Source organism: Onychostruthus taczanowskii, unplaced genomic scaffold (assembly GCF_017590055.1).
Source record: "Onychostruthus taczanowskii isolate IOZ18803 unplaced genomic scaffold, ASM1759005v1 scaffold30, whole genome shotgun sequence".
Lineage (NCBI taxonomy): Eukaryota > Metazoa > Chordata > Aves > Passeriformes > Passeridae > Onychostruthus > Onychostruthus taczanowskii.
Window position 1 is genome coordinate 5,890,252 of NW_024500350.1, and position 22,431 is coordinate 5,912,682.

A 22,431-nucleotide genomic window follows, 5' to 3' on the forward strand; every position below is an offset into this window, starting at 1 on the left:
CAGCCACTAAAGTTTGGTCCCATTTTCACAAAAGAGAGGTCTTTGCTTTATGCAGCTTGTGGAGTTTAATAATCAGGAATATTAATGGACATAACAAGTATTTATACATCACTGGAGGTACTAAACTTTCTACCACCCATGTTTTAGCAAGATTTGTTACCAGTTCCAGTATTTAACAGGGCAGACAGGGCAGGAAAAGCCATGCATGAGGTGGAGCAGCCTGAGAAGAGGCACAGGCACCACGGGCTGCTCAGGAGGCCATGGGCTCACCTGTCCTGCTCAGCACAGGGAGGTGCAGCCACATTCTGGCCAAGTCTGTGGGAACAGGCAGGGAATGGACTTGGTCTCAGTCTTCTACATCCTTCCCCCAGGCCAGCACCTCTTCCCAGGTGAAACCTGGCCTGGCTGTGTGTGCCTGGTCTCTGTGCTCCTCTCCTGTTCCCTTTGTACTCACCCAGCAGCACTCTCCTGCCACCTACACCCGACCTGATATTCCCAGCCAGCGCTGCTGCAGGGAAAAGGAACATCTGTCCTACCCATTCTGTGTCTCCTGGGAAGGAGCCAGGGCCACCTGTGGGGCTTTGGGGCAGGTCCTGCCCTGGCAGACCCGAGCCTCTGCTCCCTGGGGATGGGGATGTCGTCAGGAAGCACAGGTTGGGCACTGGGTGGGGAAATGAATTATCCACAACTTGTCCTGGGTCAGTGGATGCAGGTGCTGTGCTGCTCCAATAACGCCCTCAGTGCAGCCTTGACACGGCTCTAACAGGGGTTTTCACTGATAAGCAATATCTCTCTCATTAATAAAAGAAAAACTGTAATTCCTGTCTTCCTAAAAGACCACACACAAACTCCACTCATCTGTGACAGCCCATGATGAGCCATTTTCTGAGCCTGATGAAGGCAGTGTGTTGTCCTTGCACAGATTCCATTTTGCCAGTAAATATTTTACTACAAATATCAGAAGTTGTGGCTCTACAGCTTTAAAACTCAGTGTGACTTTGACACCAAACCATCTTTCTAGAACACACCTAGAACCCAAACTATTAATTTCAGTGAGATTAAGATCCCCACATAACTAGATGATGGGGTCTAGGCCAAAAGTGATTTTTAAAATGCCATGTTAAACCCAGGGGTTTAAAACCCAGAGGTTTAAATCTTCCCAGCTGATTTAGGAAAAGCTCCTGGTGCTCACTCCAGCCTCACAGCTCACTGATACCATTGAAATCTCTGCAGGCTTGTGCATTATTTCTCTTTTGTATTTTATATTCCCTCCCCTCTCCATAAATAAAGCTGAAGCTGCAAAAGCTGTGCTATGGATGCTGCCAGGTGGAAATTCATTCAGCTCAATGAATATATTCAACAGCTACAAGAATACAGCAAGGAATTGGAGAAACCCCCACGCAGAGGCATTTCTGTCCCCCGGATGTCACTTGGGGCAGCCTGGGGGCAAGGTGTGATGGCACAGGATGTGCTGCTGGGAGCCACTCTCCTGCCCTTGGGCTTTTTAGGTGGGTCCCGACATGACAGACTGAAATGTGCTGCTCAGACAGTGGCAGAGGAGCCTGTGAAAGGAGCCCAGACACGAGGCACTTGTGAAACCAAAGGGCAGCAGTGATGGAGACACAGGAACGCTCCTCCAGCAAAGCTGCCAGCCTGGGTCATGCCACGGCACTCACTCTGCTGCAGGAAACTCAGCAGAAATTCGCTTCTTTAGCTGAAATAGTCTTTAGCAGGGCTCTGGCTGAAGCTGTGCTATCTTCAGGGAATGCAACACCCTTGCTGCCCTTTCCAAAGGCTCACCTGTACCATGCAGGCACCCGCCAGCTCCGACCAGGCCAGGGGGATTTGGGGATACAGGGACACAGTGGTGACATTGGTGACAGCGGTGCCGGGGTCAGACCCGCTCCCCGGGCACCCCTGAGGAGCTCCTGCAGCTCCGTGCCGGGAAGCCCCAGCCCTGAAAGCTGCAGAAAGCATCCCGCGCCAGGGGCTGCTGAAGTTCTACCAACAGCCGGCAATTAATCGAGAGCCAAAGGCCGTGTCAGAGCCTCCCTGCTCCACCTCACATCTCACATCTCATCTCACACCATCTCACCACCTTCCCCAGGCTGTGGGTAAGGAGCTCGTAGAGTGAGGACAGGCTCCACGTCCCCGCTCCCTGTTCTTATGGTAACACACGATCCAGCCTTTCCCCTCACCCCGGCACTTCACCTAAGAAGCAGGTCGGGTTTTTCTCAGATAGCCTCGCTCCATTCTCACTCCCCGCTCCGAGGGGTTTGCTACACTGCAAAACATTCACAGCCTGACTTCCCGTAGATTTCATATTCCCTGGGAAAAATGCACAGCCGTTCCTCAGCAGAACGCTCCGGACTGGCACCGAGACACGGCTCTGTTTGAGCAGCCTGCGGGGAAAGCCCAGGGATGGGGATCCGGGGAAGAAGCGCCGGGATTTTCCGGCTTCCTCGTGCTCAGGTCCTTCCCTTGGGAACCGGGCGAAGTCAAACGCCGCCACCCGAGCGGTGCCAGTCCCCGGGCAGGGCACAGGGGCTCCTCACCCGGGCAGCTCAGCGGGTCCGGCCGCGCCCGCCGGGGCTCGCTGCGCTCCGGGGCCGCGCCGGGATGCGGCGGATGCTGCCCGGGGCGGTGCCCGCGCCGCTCCCCGGCCGGTTCCCACTCCCAGGGGAATACGGAAAGCACAGGGATACCTGCCCTGAGCCCTGCGGCTCCGCAGCGGATCCCTCTTCCCTCGCCTTTAAACTTTCAGGGCTTTACATCCATTTCGGAGCCCCCACGAAGCCGCCTCCTGGACCGTTCCCCCCGCTGCCGGGGCAGCCCGGCCCGGACACGGGAAGGAGCCCCAGCTTTCCCCTCCCCACGCCAGTCCCGGCACTCACCGGCCCCGCGGGAGCTGCTCCGCGGCGGGACGCGGCCGGCGGCCCCGGGGATGCTCCGCTCCGCTCCGCGCCGCGCCGGGAGAGCCCGGGGAGGAGAGGGCATCACATGGCGCCGGCGGGGCCAGCCCACCTCTCCCTCCCCTCCATGCCCCTGTTCCCTCCCTCCTTTCATCCCTCCTTCCCTTTCTCCATCCTCCCCTTCTTCCCTCCCCCTCCCTTCCCTCCTTCTCCATCCACCCTTTCTTCCTCTCTACCCCCCACCCCCCGCTCACTTCCCTCTATCCCCCTTTCCCCATTCCTGCCTCTCCTTTCACCCTTTCCCTGGATTTCCCCACTTTCCCTCTATTCTCCGTTTTTTCCCTCCTTTCCCTTCTCCTGCTTCCACCCCTGAGCTGTGACCGGAGGCTCCCGCTCACCACTGGGGCAGGGGTGGGATCCAGCCCCGCTCCTGCCCCTCTGTGCCTCCCCCCTTCCCTGCACCCCACACCTGCAAAAACTCTGCTCCAAGCGCTGGGGGGCTGCCCTTCGCGGGACAGGGCTCCTTTGGGACTGGGGAAGGGGAAGCTGGCTCCTGCAGCAGTGTGAAAAGCACGGCTAAGGACACAGAGACAGCGGGGAGGGCTGGGGGGCAGCAAGCCCAGTGTGCTGCAGAGCCAGCTTGGCAGGGCTGGGACCGAGGCAGGAGAGAGCCAGGGCTAAAGGAGAGAGGGACACAGGGCAGATGCTGTGGGCTCCGGAAAACCCTGCCAGGCTGGGTGATTCATCCAAAACACACCAACAATGCGAGGCAGAGCCAAGAAGAAGGAGGCAGCTCCATGGAAGTGTCCAGCAATGGGACACTTCCTTGGATAGAGCAGGAAGGACAAGAAAAGGGTCACACACCACGCAGGAACTCCTGCTGCAGGAGGTGCCAGCCCAGGAGCAGGGCCCAGGGAGCTCATGGACCCCATCCCAGCACCTGGAGCTCGGGACTGTATGGAAATTTCTGCAGGGACAGCTCATCCTCTGCAGGGGCTTTGCTCACACACCACAGTCCCCAGCTCCTGGCTAAAACGTGCTGCATCTTTGCCGAGGCGTCCCCAGTTAGCAAAACACGACTGCTTTAAATAGAAAAACTGAAAATAAAGTGAGATCTGAGATGCGGAGGAGGTGTTGTTGGGTGGCTTGTTTGGAATCAATGGAGCCGTGTGCTCAGGCTTGGTGAGCTCTGTTTGATTTACAGAAAGAACAGAAGCTGATGCAGATGTGGAGGTTTGGATTTCTTCAACCAGAACATGGTAGAGCCCAAAATAGGAAAGTTTCAGATCCAGACTGGTAGAAAACTGCCTCCCAGTAAGAGGTTTCTGGTTATTTATACTTATAAAACTCATACCATAACTTATATAACTTAAATAATAAGTTCTTTCACACAAAGTTACAGCAATACTTAAATTATAGTGAATTCAGCATGTTTTCCTGGGCTCTTATTCCCATTTGAGGAATAATTTAAAACAGCAAATCCCTTGGGGGTTTGACAGTAAGGACAAAACAGAGATTTGGTCAGCAGAATAGATTCTGCACTGGAAAAGGCAGCCAGTGGGGCGATGCCCTCTGGGGATCCCAGGAGAAAGAGGCTTCCCTGGGATGGAGATCATGAGCAGGGAATTGCCAATACAATCACAAATCTACAGGAGTCTTGTTAAAGCTGGATGTTGCCCATGTGCTATCAGGGTAGATGATTTTATCACAGTAATTGGCTGTTCATCGTTCTTCTTTTCTCTATATCATTAAAAAGAAACCCAAACAAAGCAGACCTTCATTTTTCTTGACAGACAACCTGCTCTGCTGCTGCCTGGGCTCTGGGCAGGATCATTGGAGTACAGCACAAATAAAGCTACAGCTCACACAGTGACATAATTAACCACACAGTGTGAGAGGCCCCCAGCAGCCATGCATATAATCAATTAGAAATACACATTTGGAGCTTCAGTTTCTTCCCCTCCCCTTTGCTTCCATGCAGATGTAGTTGCACTGAAGCACTCGGGTGGATTTGCTGCTGCTGCTTGTCCCACACAGCAGCTCCTGCCCTGGCAAAGCCCGTGCACAAGCCAGCACTCACACCAGGAGTGTTTCCCACAGGCATGCCAGGGCCAGGATCAAAGAGAGCGCCAGTGATTCCTCCCAAAACCCCAGCAGCACAGCTGAACTCTCCCACCTCATTAGCAGCTCTCCAGAATTCCTCCCCGTGCCATGTTCTTCCCTGATGATGGGAAAACCAGTGAAGTGGAAAATCCTTCTCTTGGACAGAAGCTTGGCATGGCTGTCCCACACAGGACAATCAGCATTTTGCATCTTCTCAGCATCCCCCCAAGCCTCGGGGCAGGACTTTGCCAAGTGCTGCTGTTTTGGTTTATTGTTTCACATAACACCAGCTGACAGCATCATTTTCCCTTCCCCACTTTTCACTGCTCATTCTGGCTATTTCCTCCTGTGGATCCTCCTTCACAGCCACACATGGGGCAAGTGAAGCTGGGTGGGACCTTGCCCAGGTCAGGATGTTCCACAGCTGTGCCAGACTGCAGGGCTGGGCTCTGCCCCAGCCAGAGCAGCTCTGCCAGCCCTTGGCCACTGCAGCAGCCTTTTGTACCACTCTTTAATCAGTGTGGAAGCTTGAAGCTCCATGGACACCTCAGCAGCAGCTCTTAGGATGCTCCCAAGGTCAAACCTTATTACTGAGGAGGGATTTGAGCTTCATTAGTGGCTCAGAACAGAAGTGATTCGTTCCAGCAGCTCTCCCTGGGCTGTCAGCAGTGCTCTGGGGGTGGTGGGCACGTCTCATTTCAGCTACAGGAGCTTGATGCTGACAGGTGACATCTGCAGGGATGCTTTTCCCTGGTCTTTTCCCTATCAGCAGAAGCTGCCTTGAAGGCACTCAGGTTATTATGAAATAAAAGGTCTGGTTCTGTCAGCTTGGGCCACCAGCTGCTATGAAACCTCAGGTTTGCCTCCCCTCCTATTGCCTCAAATTTGTTCTGTGCTGAATTATTTGGACAGCAAATCCACCCAGCAAAGGGCAGCCACCCCCGAGCCCAGCCATGGCTCTGATCTGGTGTCAGACAACAGCTACTGAGCAATTTTACCTGCACACCGGGCTGGGAGAAGCATTTTGGGCACAGGGAGGGGAGGTCAGCCCCAGCCAGGGGTTCCAGTGCTTGCCCAAGCAAAGAGGAGAGCCAGCAGGTGAATGCAACAAGCTGGGATGCTGGAGCTGCTGTGACTCGTGTGGGAGGTGAAGGATGCTCTGTGCCAGCTGTTCAGCTCTTGCTATTTTCTGTCATTTCGTGGGCAGGCGGCCGGGGGGAGGCTCGGGGGGCAGCGAGGCAGAGCAGCCCCAGCACCACGGCCAGGAAACCCGCGGGGCAGCTCCCACAGGCTGGGAACCACTTGCTGAGGGAGACTTTAGAGATTTTGGTTTCTCGTGGATGGTGTTTGTGGGGTATTTCATACCGGGCAGCAAAACTGGCACCAGCAGCTTGGCTTTGGGATCCACAGCTGCAGCACTCAGCGCTGTGCAGGTGGGATGGGCTGCTGCAGCAGCTCCTGAGGTGTGGAAGGAGCTCAGCACAACTTCTGCTCCTTATCCCAGCAGCGTTGTTGCTTTATTTTTCAAACACTGAAAACAAGGAAAGACGTAAATCTCACAGCACCAAAGAACACCAGCCCTTCCCCTCTCTCTGGGAGGGTTTTCACATCCTGCTTGCACCATGACTAAATTAAAGGAATTAACTCCGTGGGCTGTTGGAGCTGCAGCTCCATTTGCTGTTTCCCCTGCACATCCCTCTGCCTGGATCCGCTGCTTGGGAGGAAGCTCAAGGAGAGGTGCCACATTATTTTTAACCCAGCACCCACATGCTGTGTGAAAGCCTGAAAAAAATAAATGTGTGGAGCCTTTCGCAGCCTCCCCGAGCAGCTCTGACTCACAGAAAAACAAAGGCACACGTGTGAATGGAAGTTAGATATTTTATTTAAAATAAAATACCCTCTGTCATCATCTGGGGCTAAACTGAGCTGATAAAAGAGGAGGATGTGCCAGTTCAGGAGTTTTCCAGGTGCACCTTTAGCCCCGTGGTGCTCCAGGGCTGGCAGGCACCAGCACCCCGGGCTGCCCGGGGATCTGAGCATCCCCACACGGGAGGGAAGGAGCAGGAACGAGCAGGGAGTGCCCACATCTCCCCCTTTCACCCTGCAGGGCAGTGCCCTACGACGAGACAAGCTGGAATTGATGCTGGCAGTGGTTTTTTTTTCACTGCTGGTGTTTTCTGTTATCCTGCTGCACAAGGAGTGGAGCTTCCACCAGCACAGGTTCCCTCTGGGAGTGACGAGACAAGCTGGAATTGTTGCTGGCAGTGGTTTTTTTTTTTCACTGCTGGTGTTTTCTGTTATCCTGCTGCACAAGGAGTGGAGCTTCCACCAGCACAGGTTCCCTCTGGGAGCTGCTCCTGGACCTGGACCCATCCAGGTTCCCCAGCACAGCCCCAGTGCAGCCACCAGGCTGGCTGGAAATCCTGCCTGCAGGATGAGGGATGGCTCTGGCCACAGCAATCTGATTTCAAAGGTCATGTTTTGGAAAGAAGTTTAGATGACATTAATTATTAAAGCCTCGTAACGCTTGTATTAAGGGTAATAGTTTTCCGTGTGATTTATATAGCACTGAAATTCATTACCAACCTTTTAATGATGTTAGTGTCAATCAGGCACAGGAATGCTAAATGACTTATCCCAAAAGGACCAGGAGCTGATCCAAGGGGTTTTGGGATGCTCTCACTGCTGGCCTTTCCTTCCTTCTGTCCTTGCTGGTTGCTTTTATAGCGGTTTCTGGTGGATTTTCCCTGAAATCACACCTAATCAGTGTCCCAGACACAGTTACACTTGAAGGAGAAGCAAATGCATCCTGTTAAAAGAGGGTTTTTCTGGAGGTGTCCCTGGAAATGTTGAAGCTTTAATGAGGTTTTATATAAATTGTTGCAGAATGTTTTATGTGGATTAGGAAGTCTCCCTGTTACGGGCACTGAGTTTTATGAAGTGTTCTGAATAGAGGAGCAAGGTAAGGGGGGATGGATCATGGCCCCAGATAGGAAAAATAGGAAAGATAGGACAGATGTGGACCAAACTCCCTCTCTCTCAGACATATACAAAAAATTCATTCCCAGCATGTAAAGAGATAACTGATTTTTACCACCCCTGATGGGCAAGAGTAAGATCTAAAGTATTTCTAAGCAAACTTCCACTGCGGGGTTCTTTCTTTGGCTTTTTTTTTTTTTTTTTTTTTTTCCTCACCCAGGTAGGGTGCTTTAAATTGGCTTTGGAATTATTTCCTGTCGCTCATCAGACTGTGCAACAACCTCTGCTGGGGTAGGATGTCAGACACTGACTCAGGGACCAGTAATGAGCACTGGAAGTGGCAGCTGCTGTCTGACACTGTCACCCTGGAAGCAAATGCAGCAAGTCCCCAGAGAAGGAGACAGCCTTGACTCATTTCCCATGAGATCTGCTTCATCCCATGCTCTTCTTTTGGGAAAGAAGGAAAAAAAAGTAATAAAAACGACCTTTAGAGGTAACTCTGTGGGTCCAGCCCTGCCACTGACTGGTCTCCTCATCCCATCCCCATTTCTTTGGTGCAGCACCACTTTGGGAAGGTGACAAGGGACAGATGCAGCCAGGGAAAAACATCCCTTTGAGGACAAGCCATCCACACATGGCAACAGCTGTCCTGATTTGGGCCCCTGATTGATTTGCCTTTGCTTTACCACAGCTCCCCAGGGAGCAGGTGGGATTATAATTACCTCGTGGTAATTAATGCAGTCATCATTTCAGCTACCCAAGCAGTTCTCGGAGGAGCTGGTTTTATTTGCAGCTCACACACCAGCTCTGCAAAAATGTTCTGAGATTTCTGAATCAAACACCCAAATCTCTGAAGAGAGGCTGGGGCTGGGGGAGGCAGGCACAAACACTTGGTGTGATGTATCATGCTGGAAATATTCCTGATGGAGATGCTCCCAAACATGGATGTGGCACGCATGGAGAGCTTCAGCCTCTCCTGCAGGAGCTTTTAACAGTTCATTTTCCCCAGAACCACCAGCTGAATCTTGCCTGCTTAGAAAGAGTCAAAGATGCACTGTTAGAGGCATGTTCCCCTTTCCCACAGCCCAAAGCAGCCCACGCAGGCTCTCACCACCCTCCTGTGACAGCTGACTCATCCCACTGTGAGCTGGGGGATTGTCCTGCTCATGAGACCACCAGGCTGAGGTGGGAGGGTGCAGTGTGGCCATGGGGTGCCCAGAGGCTCTCCCACCCCTGTGAGTCCCTGCCAGCCATCCACAGCTCTGCTGGACTCGTTTTTCCCCTATGAGACAGTTCAGAAACTCATGTCCAAGCTGTCACCCCAAAAGCCAGCAGCCCCTTGGATGGGCACTGTGGTGGTTTGGCCACAAATCCTGGCCAGCCAAGGGGCTGGAGATGCAGCTCTGGAAGAATGGAGAGCTCAGGACTTCCTTCCTCCTGCCCTGGAGGCACCAGCTCTGTGTCCATGAGCTCAGGGCAGGGATGTGTCCCCAAAGTCCCTGTTCTGCTCTGCAGAAAGCTCCCAAGGTCTGAGATGTGTTCACGGGCTTCAGCAGCTGAGCACGTTGGATGACAGATGTGAAGTAGCCTGGAAACACTGGCTCTTTGGAAAAAAACCCAGAATTTCAACCATTCCTCGGGGCAAACTCAGCCAGACTTCTGCAAATGAAACAAACCCAGTAACTGAATCAGCATGAGCTTCAATCCTGTGAGAGCAGGCAGGAAAGGGAGCTGTCTGTCAAGCTGTCACAATATTTGGACATTGCTCTCAAGTTTTGAAAACCAATGATGTCAGTGTGAACGAGGCTGGGGACGTGGGGTGGACGGGGCTGGTGGGACTGGGAGGTCCCCCAGGGGCCCAAGGGAAAACCAGGAGTGATAAATCAGATATTTCATCACCCAGGTGGGGCCCTCAGGGTCATCAGTGATCAAAACTAAAGGCTTTTCCTCTAATTTTGCCTGTTGGAGTTCCGGATGCTGGGAATTTTAGGCTATCAATCATTGAAACAGCCCCTCCTCCCAGGAGGAAGCAGCAGAGGGTGGAATGAACCAAGCAGGCCTCCCACACTCAGAGACAAATTGAATTTGAGTTTTTTGGGTCTGGCTGCTCCCAAGGAGGGCACAGCCCCCCAGCACCACGTCCCACATCAAGCTTTGAACCAAACCCTCCAATCTGAGACCTCCTTTGGCTCCTGGGGCTATTTTTCCCTTTGGCTCCCACACCTGGAGCAGCCCAGAACCGCCGAGGTCAGCACACAGAAATCCTCTTCCAGACACACCTTTTTTAGATAATTCATTAACAAGAATTAAAAACAAAAACCCAGGTTACAATTCTGTCTCTGAAGAATCAGGGTCCAGACTGGGCAATTTCTGTGGCTGCTCACACCAACCTCTCTGCAGCCTCTGGGCCTGGGGGAGGCAATTTTGAAAGGAAATTTCATCAAGGCAGACCAAACTCTCACAAAAGTAATGATCAGTATTTTTATTCATACACACTTGCTTTGGAACTACAATTAATACTTAACAAAAGCATTTCATGCAAACAAAGGTTGAAGATACTGCGAATTATGAAAAAAACCAAAAAAAAGACGCTGTACTTTGTACATCAGTCTTGCCCACTACACTTCCAATGGTTGGGTTTTTCTAAAATCTTTTGAAAAATGAATGGCAACTCCAAATTTTCTGGTAGAATCTTGCAGATAGGTGATATGAAAATAAATAATGTTCTCCTCTATATAAATTCAACACTTGGGTCTTAAAATAATATTAAAAATATTAATGATTTCAAGGTGGGATTACTTAATGTTTGAAAAAATTAAGTAGCATACAGTCATTTGAGAAGTTTGAGGTGTTCTCTGTATTGTTGTGCAAAACCACGAGTATTGAGAAATGCACATTTTAGAAAGAGCCAATGAGCTTCATTTTGTTGAAATTTATTTTTTTTTACATACATTTTGATAACACAGGAGAGAACAAATTAAAGGTTTGGGGAACGAGCCATAGATTAAATTTTTATTACCCCTGCAAGAGCATTGTTTTTATACTGCAAGGCCAACAGTGGGTACAAACACACAATCTAATTAATATTTTCAGTGAATTGGGACTTCTGGCCGAGCACTCAGCACCCAGGGAGCTCTGTGGTTCCCTGGGTGCCTTGGAAGCTGCAGTGGTTTTGGTTTGTTAATTTTAAGATTTTTAAGCCAGGAGTGTGTGAAGCTCTGGAAGGACAGAGCCCTTGGCAGGGCCACCCCAAGGGGTTCAGAGAGAAGGAAAAGAAATCCAAATAGTTCTCAGGAAAATGTTTGTAAAGATCATGAACATCACTTTCCTTTCCATTAAAACGTTCCTGTCATTATTAATTATAAAACTAATGAAACATCAGCTGCAGAGTGTCCAATGTAACCAGTGAGAAATGAGCTTCAATGGCAGCTGTGTCAATGTTGTTGCTACTCATCCTGCACTGTTTCAAATCATTAACAGACTTAATTTATTTATTTAGGTCAACTGACACCAGTGGAAGGAAAAACCAGCTTCTGGAGCAGTTTTCTTTTAAATTTGAACTACAGTGTCACAGACAAGGAAAAAAAAAGAAGCACAAAGACACATTTACAACACAGAAATACATTAAAATATCAACAAAAAATATTGACCTGTCATGGACAAACCAGCTGCACAAAGAACAGAGCTCCTCCTTCAGCAGGAGACAGTAAAAACGGTGCTAGAAAACAGCTGTGCTGACTTTATTTACCCAAAGGGAATCTCCCCCTCCAATTGTCAGGTCTGCTAAGACTTCCATCCACATGGAATTTTTAAATTGCACGTAAAAATCTCAGTAGCAGGAAGAAGAGGTAAGTGCAGCTGACCCACACAATCAGCAAGCATCACCCCCCATCACACCCTGACTCCAGGTACAAAAGCTGGACTCCAGATTCTGTAAGAAACGTGTCAGATCTGATTTTATTTCTCTTCAAACGGTTTCAGCAGAGTTACTAAAGTTCTATAAAAAAGTAGAAACAGCATGGTATAGCCAGCAGTACCATGTGAATCCAAGAAGCTGATTTGATAGTAAAAATTATAATAATACTTACACAACTCTTTTCAGGTTAAAAGTGAATTAGAAACATTGCCTAAGAAGTCCTCACCCCTCCCTTGGGGTCAGTCAGTGTTACTGCCCCATTCCACAGGTGAGGTGAGGCAGAGGTTGACAAGAGGCCTCTCCCTCTCAAGGAGTTCCTGGGAACAAGAGGGCTGTAGTGCATGATCATTATTCATGATAAGGCTATTTAATTCCCAATTGTTACTGGCACAGTGAGATGCATGTTCATGGAGTCAAATCTTACTTATTTCTGCGACTCAGCTATTTCAGATCCTGTCTGTGAGTGAGGGGCTGAGGGAAAAAAGTGCTTTTTAGCTTTTCTACTTTTTGACTACTTGGCAGCTCAGTGCCCACCTAGAGAGGGGACACATCAAACACAGCCCACACTCACGTTTGCAAAGAGACAAAACCCCTATGTACAATAACTTATGCTAATGACTAAAAGAACTGAAAATCACATTAAATATTTCCAGAAGTTTCCTGGCAGGTCCAAAAGCCTACTGTAAACTTGATATACTGTACATATGCTTTCTACTTGTATCAAAGCTTTATTATTGGATTATTATTATTATTATTAATTATTTCCGATGCTATGCTTTGCACAATAAGGAGGATCTGCCCCCCCTGCTCACTGCATGTGTCTCCTATGGCATTTAACTGGGATTGCATCCAGAGGCACTGGCTCAGAAAACACTTTTCAACTGGTACCACTCCACACTTGGATGTGTCATCTTTCCAGCTAGAAGACAAGTTCCTCTCTTGCTCGACCTTATTAATTTTATAGAAGCCCAGCACCACTGAATTGGATTCACCCCAAAAAGACAGGATGGATTTCAAAGGCCAGCAGCATTCAGACGTTATGAGGTTTTTTTTTAAACTAACAGCTGATTTCCAGAAGAACTTTCTTCAGTTTGTAAAAGGAAATTCAATTGTATTTCTGGAAAGAATGAAGAATCAGAAAGCTAAATTTAATTTCTCCTCAAAACTGGATTTTGAAGGACTATTTTATCATAGGAATGTGTTCTCTCCTTCTCACATATGTGCCAACCCTGCTCAGAGCACTGAGCCTGGCCAGTGGGTGAAGTGGCTGTCCTGGAATCACACCACCCTGCTCTGGTCACTCAAAGGTGTACAAAAGCATCCAGATGCCTGAATAATGTCAGAATTTGCCTAGGAGCCAGTTAAGTCCCATTTGATCCCTGAAAACCCCTTGGAAGTTTTACATGGCAAACCTGTGCCCCTCCTGGCAGGAATGGGGCTGCCCTGGAACCATCTGGGACTCCAGCACAGGGATGGAAACACAGCTCCCAAAACTTCCACCCCAGCTTCAGTGCAGTACAATTTTCAATTTGCCTTTTGGGAATCTTGGTGGCAACGTGGGTGTTGGGATTACACTTGCTATCAAAGAAGTGAAAGAGAAGCAGCTCTAATGCCTCTCCTTCTGTTGATACATGTTCTCTAGAAAACCAAATCTTGTGAAAAATATTATATAAATAACATCTGTCTCTAAAAAGATACGAAAGTTCTGGCTGGATTCTTCAGGTTTTCCTTGCACGATAAGTTTCTGGATTCTGAGCAGCCAGCGGGGGTTCTCGGGAAAGGTCAGAGCATCTGAGGGCATCCAGAAGAGCAGTGAGGGGTAACACAACGAATCCCTGCTTTATCCAGCCCTGCCTTGCTCCTGCAGGACCCATGAGTTCACAGTACCTTTTCCTAAGTGTTTTGGGAACCTCCAGAAGACAGCAACGTCTGTCACAAGCCTGGGGACCTGAGGTAACGACGTAAAAGAGGAATTTCTGCTTCTACGTCAGAAAAACTGGGAGACAAACACAAGGGCTGAATAAAGTGGGTATGAGAAGCAGCCAGAAAATGAGCAGCCCTGTCCCAGTGTCAGAGCAGCCCTGTGACACCGTGTCCTGGTGTGAACAGCACTGATGTCACAGCTGTGCCAGCAATGGGACTTCCTTGGAAAATTCAGATTTCATCAGGAAAATAGAACTGTGGCAACAAGGGAGCTCCTGCCTGGTTTCTGGCTTGGCCCAATTCTGGCCCTGTTCTGCTCTGCTTACTCCCCAAACCTGTATGCTGGTATTTCTCCCTGTATTTTCCTTTTTCCAAAGTGTCTTTTTCACTTCACATTTTAAAAAACAAACACAATGGCACCTCTTGGCAGACTGGCATAGCTAAGAGCCCCTTTATTAAAATCTGAGACTCAGTAATCTGTAATCTTAATTCAATCTATTGTCTTCTACAGCATTTTACTAAACATTGCCAGGCTAATAATATTCACAAGAAAAAAAGAAAAGAAGTCATGAATGCTGCATTAGGCCACATGCTTTATGGTGAATACCATCGTTTTGGAAGTACAAAATACACAAAGGAGAAAATGAACTCCCAGTTTGGATGACAACATACTTGACACAGAACAGTTTAAAAATCTTACTCCTAGAATGTTTGAGAAGTTTGGAGTCCTGTTTGTTTAGGCAATGATCTGAGTTCCTGTCAGCTGCCCACGCCCCTCGTGAGCCACACCTTGGAATGTCAGGGGTGGATCACTCCAAGATGCTCCTCGTGGGAGCTGCGGGTACAAAAGGACTGAGGGCAACAACTGGAGTTCTGGAGTGTGGAAATGGCACATCCTGGCCCCAAAGCCACGTTTCCCAAGGGCCCTGCAGGTGCAGAAGCTCAACACTGTCACCCTCCACATCCAACCACGTCTCCCTCAACAACTGCCCAGCTCCCCCCGGTCACCCCCGGTCACCCCCACCCCTCTGGCTCCCACCTGGCAGGACTGGATCTTTCTGACAGAATCTTTGGCACAGGTTCCACGTTTTATTGTCATAAAAGATGATTAGAAAGTAGGTTTCCCTCCCCTCCCACCCCACCCCATTACATATTCTAGTATAAATTGAAGTATTTAATGGCAAATATCTTACTTTTCGAATATGTTTACATGCTGGAAAAATTGTAATCAGTCTGCATGCAGCAACAGAGACATCATGCTTCTGGCATCATCATGCACATCTGACAGACAAAAAGTGCCTGTGGCTGCTAATGGGATCAAGGCAGGAGAGGGGAAAAAAAGGGAAAAGCACCAACTACTATTTTACATGCTGTAACAAAACCAAAATATGCACAAAACATTATTTACTGATATTTGAGTTAATATCTTCTGGTAAGTAATAAGAGGAAATATCAAAATTTTTTGTCTAAGTGATAAGAGAGGAGAAGATTGCATTAATTACAGTGTTCATCATTTTAAATAAAGTCTATTTCCTTCTCTGCAAGTAATAAGCAGATGTGAAATGAAAGCCTAATTGAACCTTGTATAAAACCTGCAGGTAGCAATTATTATTTAAAAGTATATCTACTTTAAAAAAAAGAGATTATACCCTAAGCCAGTAACAATATTCAAAACCTAAAGTAAAAATCTAAACAATAGCAAGAAAACATTTGGCTAAATCTAAATGGTGTCATTCAGAACAAGAACTTTCACAAATAAAGCACAAGTTGTTTTATAAAATTTTTATAATACTCTTTATGCTTGATACGATTATGTCAATAATATAGATCTGCTTATTATTAACCCTTATTATTAAGAGTTATTACTAAACATGCAAAATTCATTGCATGAAGCATATGTAAAACGTATTAAATTCCATTCTATCAACAAAACAAGTTTTAGGTGCTGCTTTTTTCAGGCTTGATTATTCTACAGCCCAAAGTTTTCTGAATTAAAACCGATTATTTAAGACTAAATCTCACTTGATTTTCATGAGTTATTCTGGAGAAATCAGGAAGTCACTTGGGGCTGCATTTTTTGTTAATTTAGTACACATAATGCTTTCTTCAATTTACTGTCCTACACTGCAGACTATAAATAAACACATGTAAATAAGATATAAGGAATTACAGTTTTGTTTTACATTCCAGGTTAATAAATTTCATAGTAAAATATTGGTATTAGAACCAGTTAACAGTAAACTTAAGGAGTGGTGTAAATGAAACCAACTGAACAGACAATGGCACCCTGGATCACAGAATAATCTCATGGAGATTAAAAATTCACAAAAGTATTATTAAAATTATTACTATTATCATCATCATTATTATTATTATTATTATGAAAGACAAAATTTCACCCTCGAGTTTATCACAGGCTACTCCTAGCACAAATCCTAGAGACGTGGCCACCACCCTAGCACTTTCATTTGGGATTTTACAGGATTGGTTCACCAAGCCTTGGGGTCTAATTTGATTTCATCCCCCCTCCCACCCATTCCCAACTATTTTGTTTTCCTGCCATATTTTGCAGACACTTTCAGTGATGTTTTTGCAATGTCTCTCCCCGTGGAGCTGACCCCGCTCAGTCTCCGGTGCTGTCCCCGAGGTCTCCAGGAGCACAGGGATGAGCTCCCACCTCCCAACATCCACCCTCAAGGAACAGACACCCGAGGTGGCTTCTCATTCAGACCACGTGTCAGATGATTTTCCAACACAACGGAGTGGAAAAGGGAGCAAAAGGACAAGTGGGAAGTTACAAAATATAGAACGTACCAAAACACGGGTAAGTTTTGACAAGTCAGTGGCGACTTCCAGAAGAAAAAGTGGGCACCGTACACTAATTTATCTCCTGTTAAGACAACATTGCTGCTGCAAAGCCCAAATCCTGACTAAGTGGCCCTTCCTTCATCTTCCACCCTCTAACCCTACAATTTCCAGGCCCAAATGGAATCAACGAGGCGAAAGCCTAAAAATTGTAGGGTTACAACTGCTCCCCACAGCGGGATTTGTTCTGCTGTTTCATGCTACATTTTCTACAAGGGGGTGCAAGAACTGGGGGTTGACGTAAGAGAACCCTTCAAAATCTGTTTGGTCTATGTTGGCAATGACCAGCTGATCTGGAGGCGTCAACACCGGCTGTCCTCGTGTGAAGAACTTATCGAAGTTTTCAGCCCCTTTGCCGCACTGCAAGGAGAGAGAAAAGCAGAAAAAAAGGCTGAAAAAAGTCAGCAATACAACAGCAGAGTTGTCAGGATACATGCAAGGCATGTTTCTTATGAGTAGTTGAGGGAAAATTTTCCTTTCAGATATTCTGACAAAAAAATCCCAGGCAAACAGTGAAGTTTTAATAGCTGAATCCTGATAAAAAGCAGTCAGAAATGTTTCCATCCATCAGCATGGGGTGACGAGATAAAGAGGCTTAAATATTCAGCATTACTGGGATACAAAAGGAAGAGGGAAATATTTTGATAAACATATGTTGGCAAGAGATACTTTCTTTGTCAAGTTGTTTCATTCTTTTTAAAAGCCTTATCATACAAAATTAAATTTTTCATGATAGTCGGTTTCCTTTATGATCTGCAAAAAGCTTGATGCAATTCATTTATGTGCTTTCAGTCTTCACTGAACAGGCTCTGAACTGAATTCCTATAAATTCATAAATTTATTTTTATTAATAAATTTAGAAATTCATAGATTTCCTATAAATTCACTGAACTCCTATAAATTCATAAATTATAGCAAGGTCTCAGTCCTTGGGATGGCAAAAGGGCTGGGCAGGGAGCACATGCTGGGACAGATCCTTGTTCCAAAACTTGCTATCACAGGTTTCCTCCTTTATTTTCTTAAGAGACTCATTTTTGGGCAAAATCCAGCCAAGAAGGGGGTTAAATACAGCTACAGCCTGAGCACAACTCCTTCAGAACAGAAAACAAAAGAAACCAGGTTTGTAGAAAGAAGAGTTTGGAGGAATGCAGAAAAGACTTGATAAGCAGTGAAGTATGATCAGAAGCATGATAAAAATAGGAAGGTGGTACCAGAATGAAATTAGCTTATGTGAAAGAAAAAAAAAGAATATTTGAGGAAAATTAGGCATTGAATATTGTGGAGAGGTGAGGAGGAAACTGGCAAATGTGCTCATCTCAAAACTACTGTAACAGATCTTTGGACAAAGCAGGTGTGGGATAAAGGCAGTGAATGTTTCTTCCCATTGCTCCTCACCCTTTCCTCTCTATCCATCCCTTCAGCATTCCTGTATGTGGATATAAAGGGTGAAATTCCATTATTATCTTCAGGCTCAGAGGATAACTCGGAAAGGGCAGAATTTGGCTCGTACAGGAGAACAATGTGAAATATTGATTTTTTTCTGAATTAATGCAACGTGGCTAAATCTGTGCATTTGTAGGAGGAGCACTGGAGAGGGGCCCACTGAGGGGATTCAGAGTGAGAGGCTGGGAAGCAGAGTTTCCAACCCAGGCAGAGTTTCCAACCTCCCCACAGAGCACCTGGCAGGTGCTGGGCTGGCCCTGCCATCTGAGCTGAGCTGCAAAGAACTTCTGCTGCCTCAGGCACACGCTGGCTCCGATTTCAGACCACGAGCTCAGGTCCTGGAGCCCAGAGCTCACAGAGGACACTTGTCCACCTTGGAAGAACACCAGCACAGGGACACTGCCCCACGGTCACTAACGGGGCTCTGCTTTCTCCACCCAGGGTTCTGCAGCTCTCATGGAATGCCCTGGTGCCCACTGAGCCTCTGCATTTTGGGACAGAATCTCTAGAAAACAAGAATGGAAAGAGCTGAACTTTGACAAGGAGAAAACCTCTGAATTATTGGCATATAGCCCCAAATTAGGACGAATTAATTTAGGGGAACAACAGCCAGCTCAGAGCAGCCACAAAAGGAGATTTTTTTTATTGCTAAAAAGGAAATTTTTGCTAAAAAGATGTTCTACAGATAAGCACCATCCTGCAATAAAAATTATGCTATTTTCTTTCTTTTTAAAATTTTTCCCCTCTTCTTTTTTTCAGCAAGTGGAAAGTCTTCAAACAAGCTGGACATTGAACCCAAAGTTCCTGAAAGCATTAGGTGTCTCCCATTGCTTAGGCTAGTAAAGGCTAAGAAATAAATCACATTAAATGTGGGCATATTTTGGGAGCAAATAGAGAAACTTACAAATAAATTTGTATCTTCAATGAGGTTTTTGTCCTCACATTAAAGAGTAGCACTGAACCTTAAAGCAGTATTAGAGTCCAACTGAAATTACAGAACTCCTCAAACCCCTAAACTTGGAAACAAGAGTAAAATGTCCTTGCCAAATAATCAGTCTATGCCTATAACCTGTGAAATGTCAGTCTGGAAGGGAACATGTTATTTACAGCACCCAACTGCTGACCCAAAATCTGCAGCTCTGTGTTTGAGTGAGGATTGTGGAAGCAGCAGGATTATTCCTGCAGGAAAGCACATCCTAGAGAAGATGTACCTACAAAGGTTTCCCAAAAAATATCACCCCAAACAAAGCCAATAGATACATCCATGTCTTCAAACAGATTAAAGGTTGTGTGTTTTTTGCTTTCTAAAATCAATATCCATCCCTGGAGGGATTTAGAACTTGTGTAGATGTGGTGTTTAGGGACACGGGTTAGTGGTGGGCTTGGCAGTTCTGGGATAATGGCTGGAAATCAGTGATTTTAAGGGTCTTTTCCAACCTAAATGATTCTATAACTGTATGATACTGATACAAATAGAATCAGCAATCACTATAAATAAGTTGTGCACAGGATATGTAAATACTGGACTTGGATTTTAGGTTATTTTTGTCCAGGAGAGTTGGGCTCTGTGTGAATCCGCCTCGGTGTATTTTAATAGCAGCCTGTGCAAACAAACCAGGTCATGATAACCAGGGAGACAGAGCACAGCTGCTCTGAGGAGGAGCCAGGACCTGCCAGGATGCTCTGATGGAACCAAACCACACTTCAAGCTTTTAGCACCTTCACGCTGCTGTTACTTTTAACTTCAAGGAGAGTCTAAGCACTCAGCTCCTCAGCTAATAAAACTTACAGATGCGAAGGTAGATGTGCTTTATGATCAGCTTTAAATTTGACTTGAGAAGCATGCAATAAAAATCTCAAATAAAATAAGCTCTAAGAGCTCCCCTTTGCACAGCCAGCTCTGGGGAAGGGCTGGCTGGCAGCACCACACAAGTTCTTCACTTATTTACACCCTTCCCTGCCTGCAAAATCCACACCATAGCAAAAAGGTATTTCCTTTAGCAATAAACACCCTTCTCAGCTTCAACTCTCCTCCTGTTCATGCAAAAAAGTCATTTGTATGAAAAAAGTGAAGAATAATTCAGGTATTGGCATCCCTCTGCTCATGTGTTTGTGACAGACACTGCTGTGTCTGTATTGGCAAATAAATCAGTGTAAGAGCAGTCATCCTACACCTGAAGTGCTAAAGCCAGCCAGGATTCTCTACTGAAAAATAAAAGGGTTAGAGAAGAAAGGTTCAATGTTAGGACATAACAATTTACAGCTGTTCCTTAAAGCTTGTGTTCTTGTGTGCAAACTCTTCTCTTTGCCTGTCAATGAAACACAGTACATGCTGAAAGAAATTCTGGCTCAACAAGCAAAGCTCTTCCAATTCTATTATACAAACAGCTCTCAGGGTAAGGACATCTTTCCACTTGCTTGGATTTCTAAAATGTTCCTGTAGATACATGTGTGCAAACCAGTGATGAACATGGAAAATAAACCAGGGATTAATCTTGCAAACTGAGTAGACATTGGTGTAGGATGGGGAATAAAACACTCTGTGCTAGGCAGCCAACCAAGGAGGAAAATCACCCCTCTAATCCAAATCCCACAGTCAGATCCTGACTTTAGATGTTGCTCAGAGGAGACAACCTCATTTATGACCACTGTCAAGTGGCTGATGTGGATGTGCCAATTTTCCCTGTGTTCAGCTCCTCACGTGGTGTGTGACCATCCAGGCAGGCCTCAAACCACTGTGAGGCTTTTTTGCAAGGCACAAAGTTCCCCAGGTTACACCAAAACAGGACAGGGTCACAGACAGCCCTGCCCTCATCAGATGGCCTCATTTCAGCCATGCCCCAGATCTGCAGCAGCAACCCCACCCCTCAGGGAGCAGGGCTGCAGCCACAGCCAGTGAGGGAAATGATGCCTCAGGTTTAGCTTTTCTATTTTTCAGATTCTGTGCTGCTTTAGTGTGTGGGTCTGGGTTCACATCAGGGGATGGTGAGCTCTCTGCACAGAGCAGGGAGACAAAACAATTCCTGCTCCAGCTGGGCACCAAGGACAAATGATCCAAATCTCAGCCCAAGAGCACAAACAACGTGGGCTGGAGAGAGAAAAACAAGCAGGATGGGACTGGATGGGCTAAAGCTGGAACTGGACAATGAACTCCAAGATGCAAATGGATCAAAACTTATAAAAATGTGAGATCTTGTGACCAAGGTCTCTTTTCTTCCATCTTGGAGCCACGACTGTGGCTCTGGTACTGTCAGGGTGTGGCCTTTGAAGACTCTTCAATAAATATCCTTTTTATTCCCCTTAACTCATCTAGCCTCTGTTCCAGCTCCTTAAGGCATCAGTTTTGGTGACCCAGATGGAGCAGTGAGGCCTCTGGACCTCTGGCATCTCACTCACCACTTTAGGTTTGAAAGGTGGCTGAATCTCTCTGTTCTCCAATTTTTCCCAGTCAATTCTCCTGAAGAAAGCGTGTTCCCTGATGTCTCTTTCACCTTCCAGACCACAGCCAAGGCGTTTTGCAGGATGTTTAGTCATCAGCTGTTGGGAAGAAAACACCAAACAATTTGGTTTAATGCTGGAAGGAAAGTGAGAAGGACTTTCCCCTGCCTGCAATGCTCTTGCCCCTCTCCTGAAGATACACACTGCTAATAAAATTGTTTTGAAAAGCTAAAATGAATTTTTGGAAGAATTTTCTTGCTTCATCACTGGGGGACAGCAAATCAGCAGCAAAATTAGGGGCTGCACTGGGGAAATTTTTCCCACTGGGCAGAGGTTGCTGCTGGAGGTGCAGGTGGTGCCCAGGACGTGCTGCCATCCCTGCTGCCTCGTAAGTCACTCCTGAATTGCACCTCCAGTCTCTCAGTTCAGCCTTACAGATCTCCAGAACAGCTCCTGCCCTATCTCAACAATCAATTAAACATCATAAATTCCAAAGCACTAAAGCTCCATGAAGTACCACCCCCCCACACTCCCATTTCATTTTTCTGGGGCTTGTTCAAGACATCTCATTACAGAGCCTCCAATTCTTTGGCACCCAGCTGACAACATCTAATCTGTGTTTCCTCCTTTGCATTCTTAATGACATCCTGGTCAATACCATACCCAGTTACAGAGATTAAACAGACCTGGGGAAACAAACCAGCCCCAAATCCACCAGCCTGGCGTGATTAGAAACTGGAATGTGCTCCCTAATTAATAAGTTCCTCAGCATTTTCCAGTTGGTATGTACATTGGGAATTGTGCAATGTAGCCTTAAACTCTCACTTCCAGTTTCGTGGGGACTTTTTAAAG

The 22,431-nt window shown here is 46.9% G+C and overlaps 1 protein-coding gene across 2 annotated transcripts in view; it reads right to left on the reverse strand.

Annotated features, from left to right (window-relative positions):
• Positions 1-10,940: 10,940 nt before the first annotated feature.
• Positions 10,941-22,431, reverse strand: part of PRKCA (protein kinase C alpha) — a 147,122-nt gene continuing 135,631 nt past the window's right edge. For both annotated transcript variants that reach the window (XM_041409515.1, XM_041409513.1), the window contains 2 exons: positions 21,538-21,678; positions 10,941-17,058 (listed from right to left, as the gene is read on the reverse strand). In XM_041409515.1, the coding sequence (XP_041265449.1) occupies positions 16,894-17,058; positions 21,538-21,678 (306 nt within the window). In that variant the 3' untranslated portion in view covers positions 10,941-16,893. The remainder of the gene's footprint in view (positions 17,059-21,537; positions 21,679-22,431) is intronic.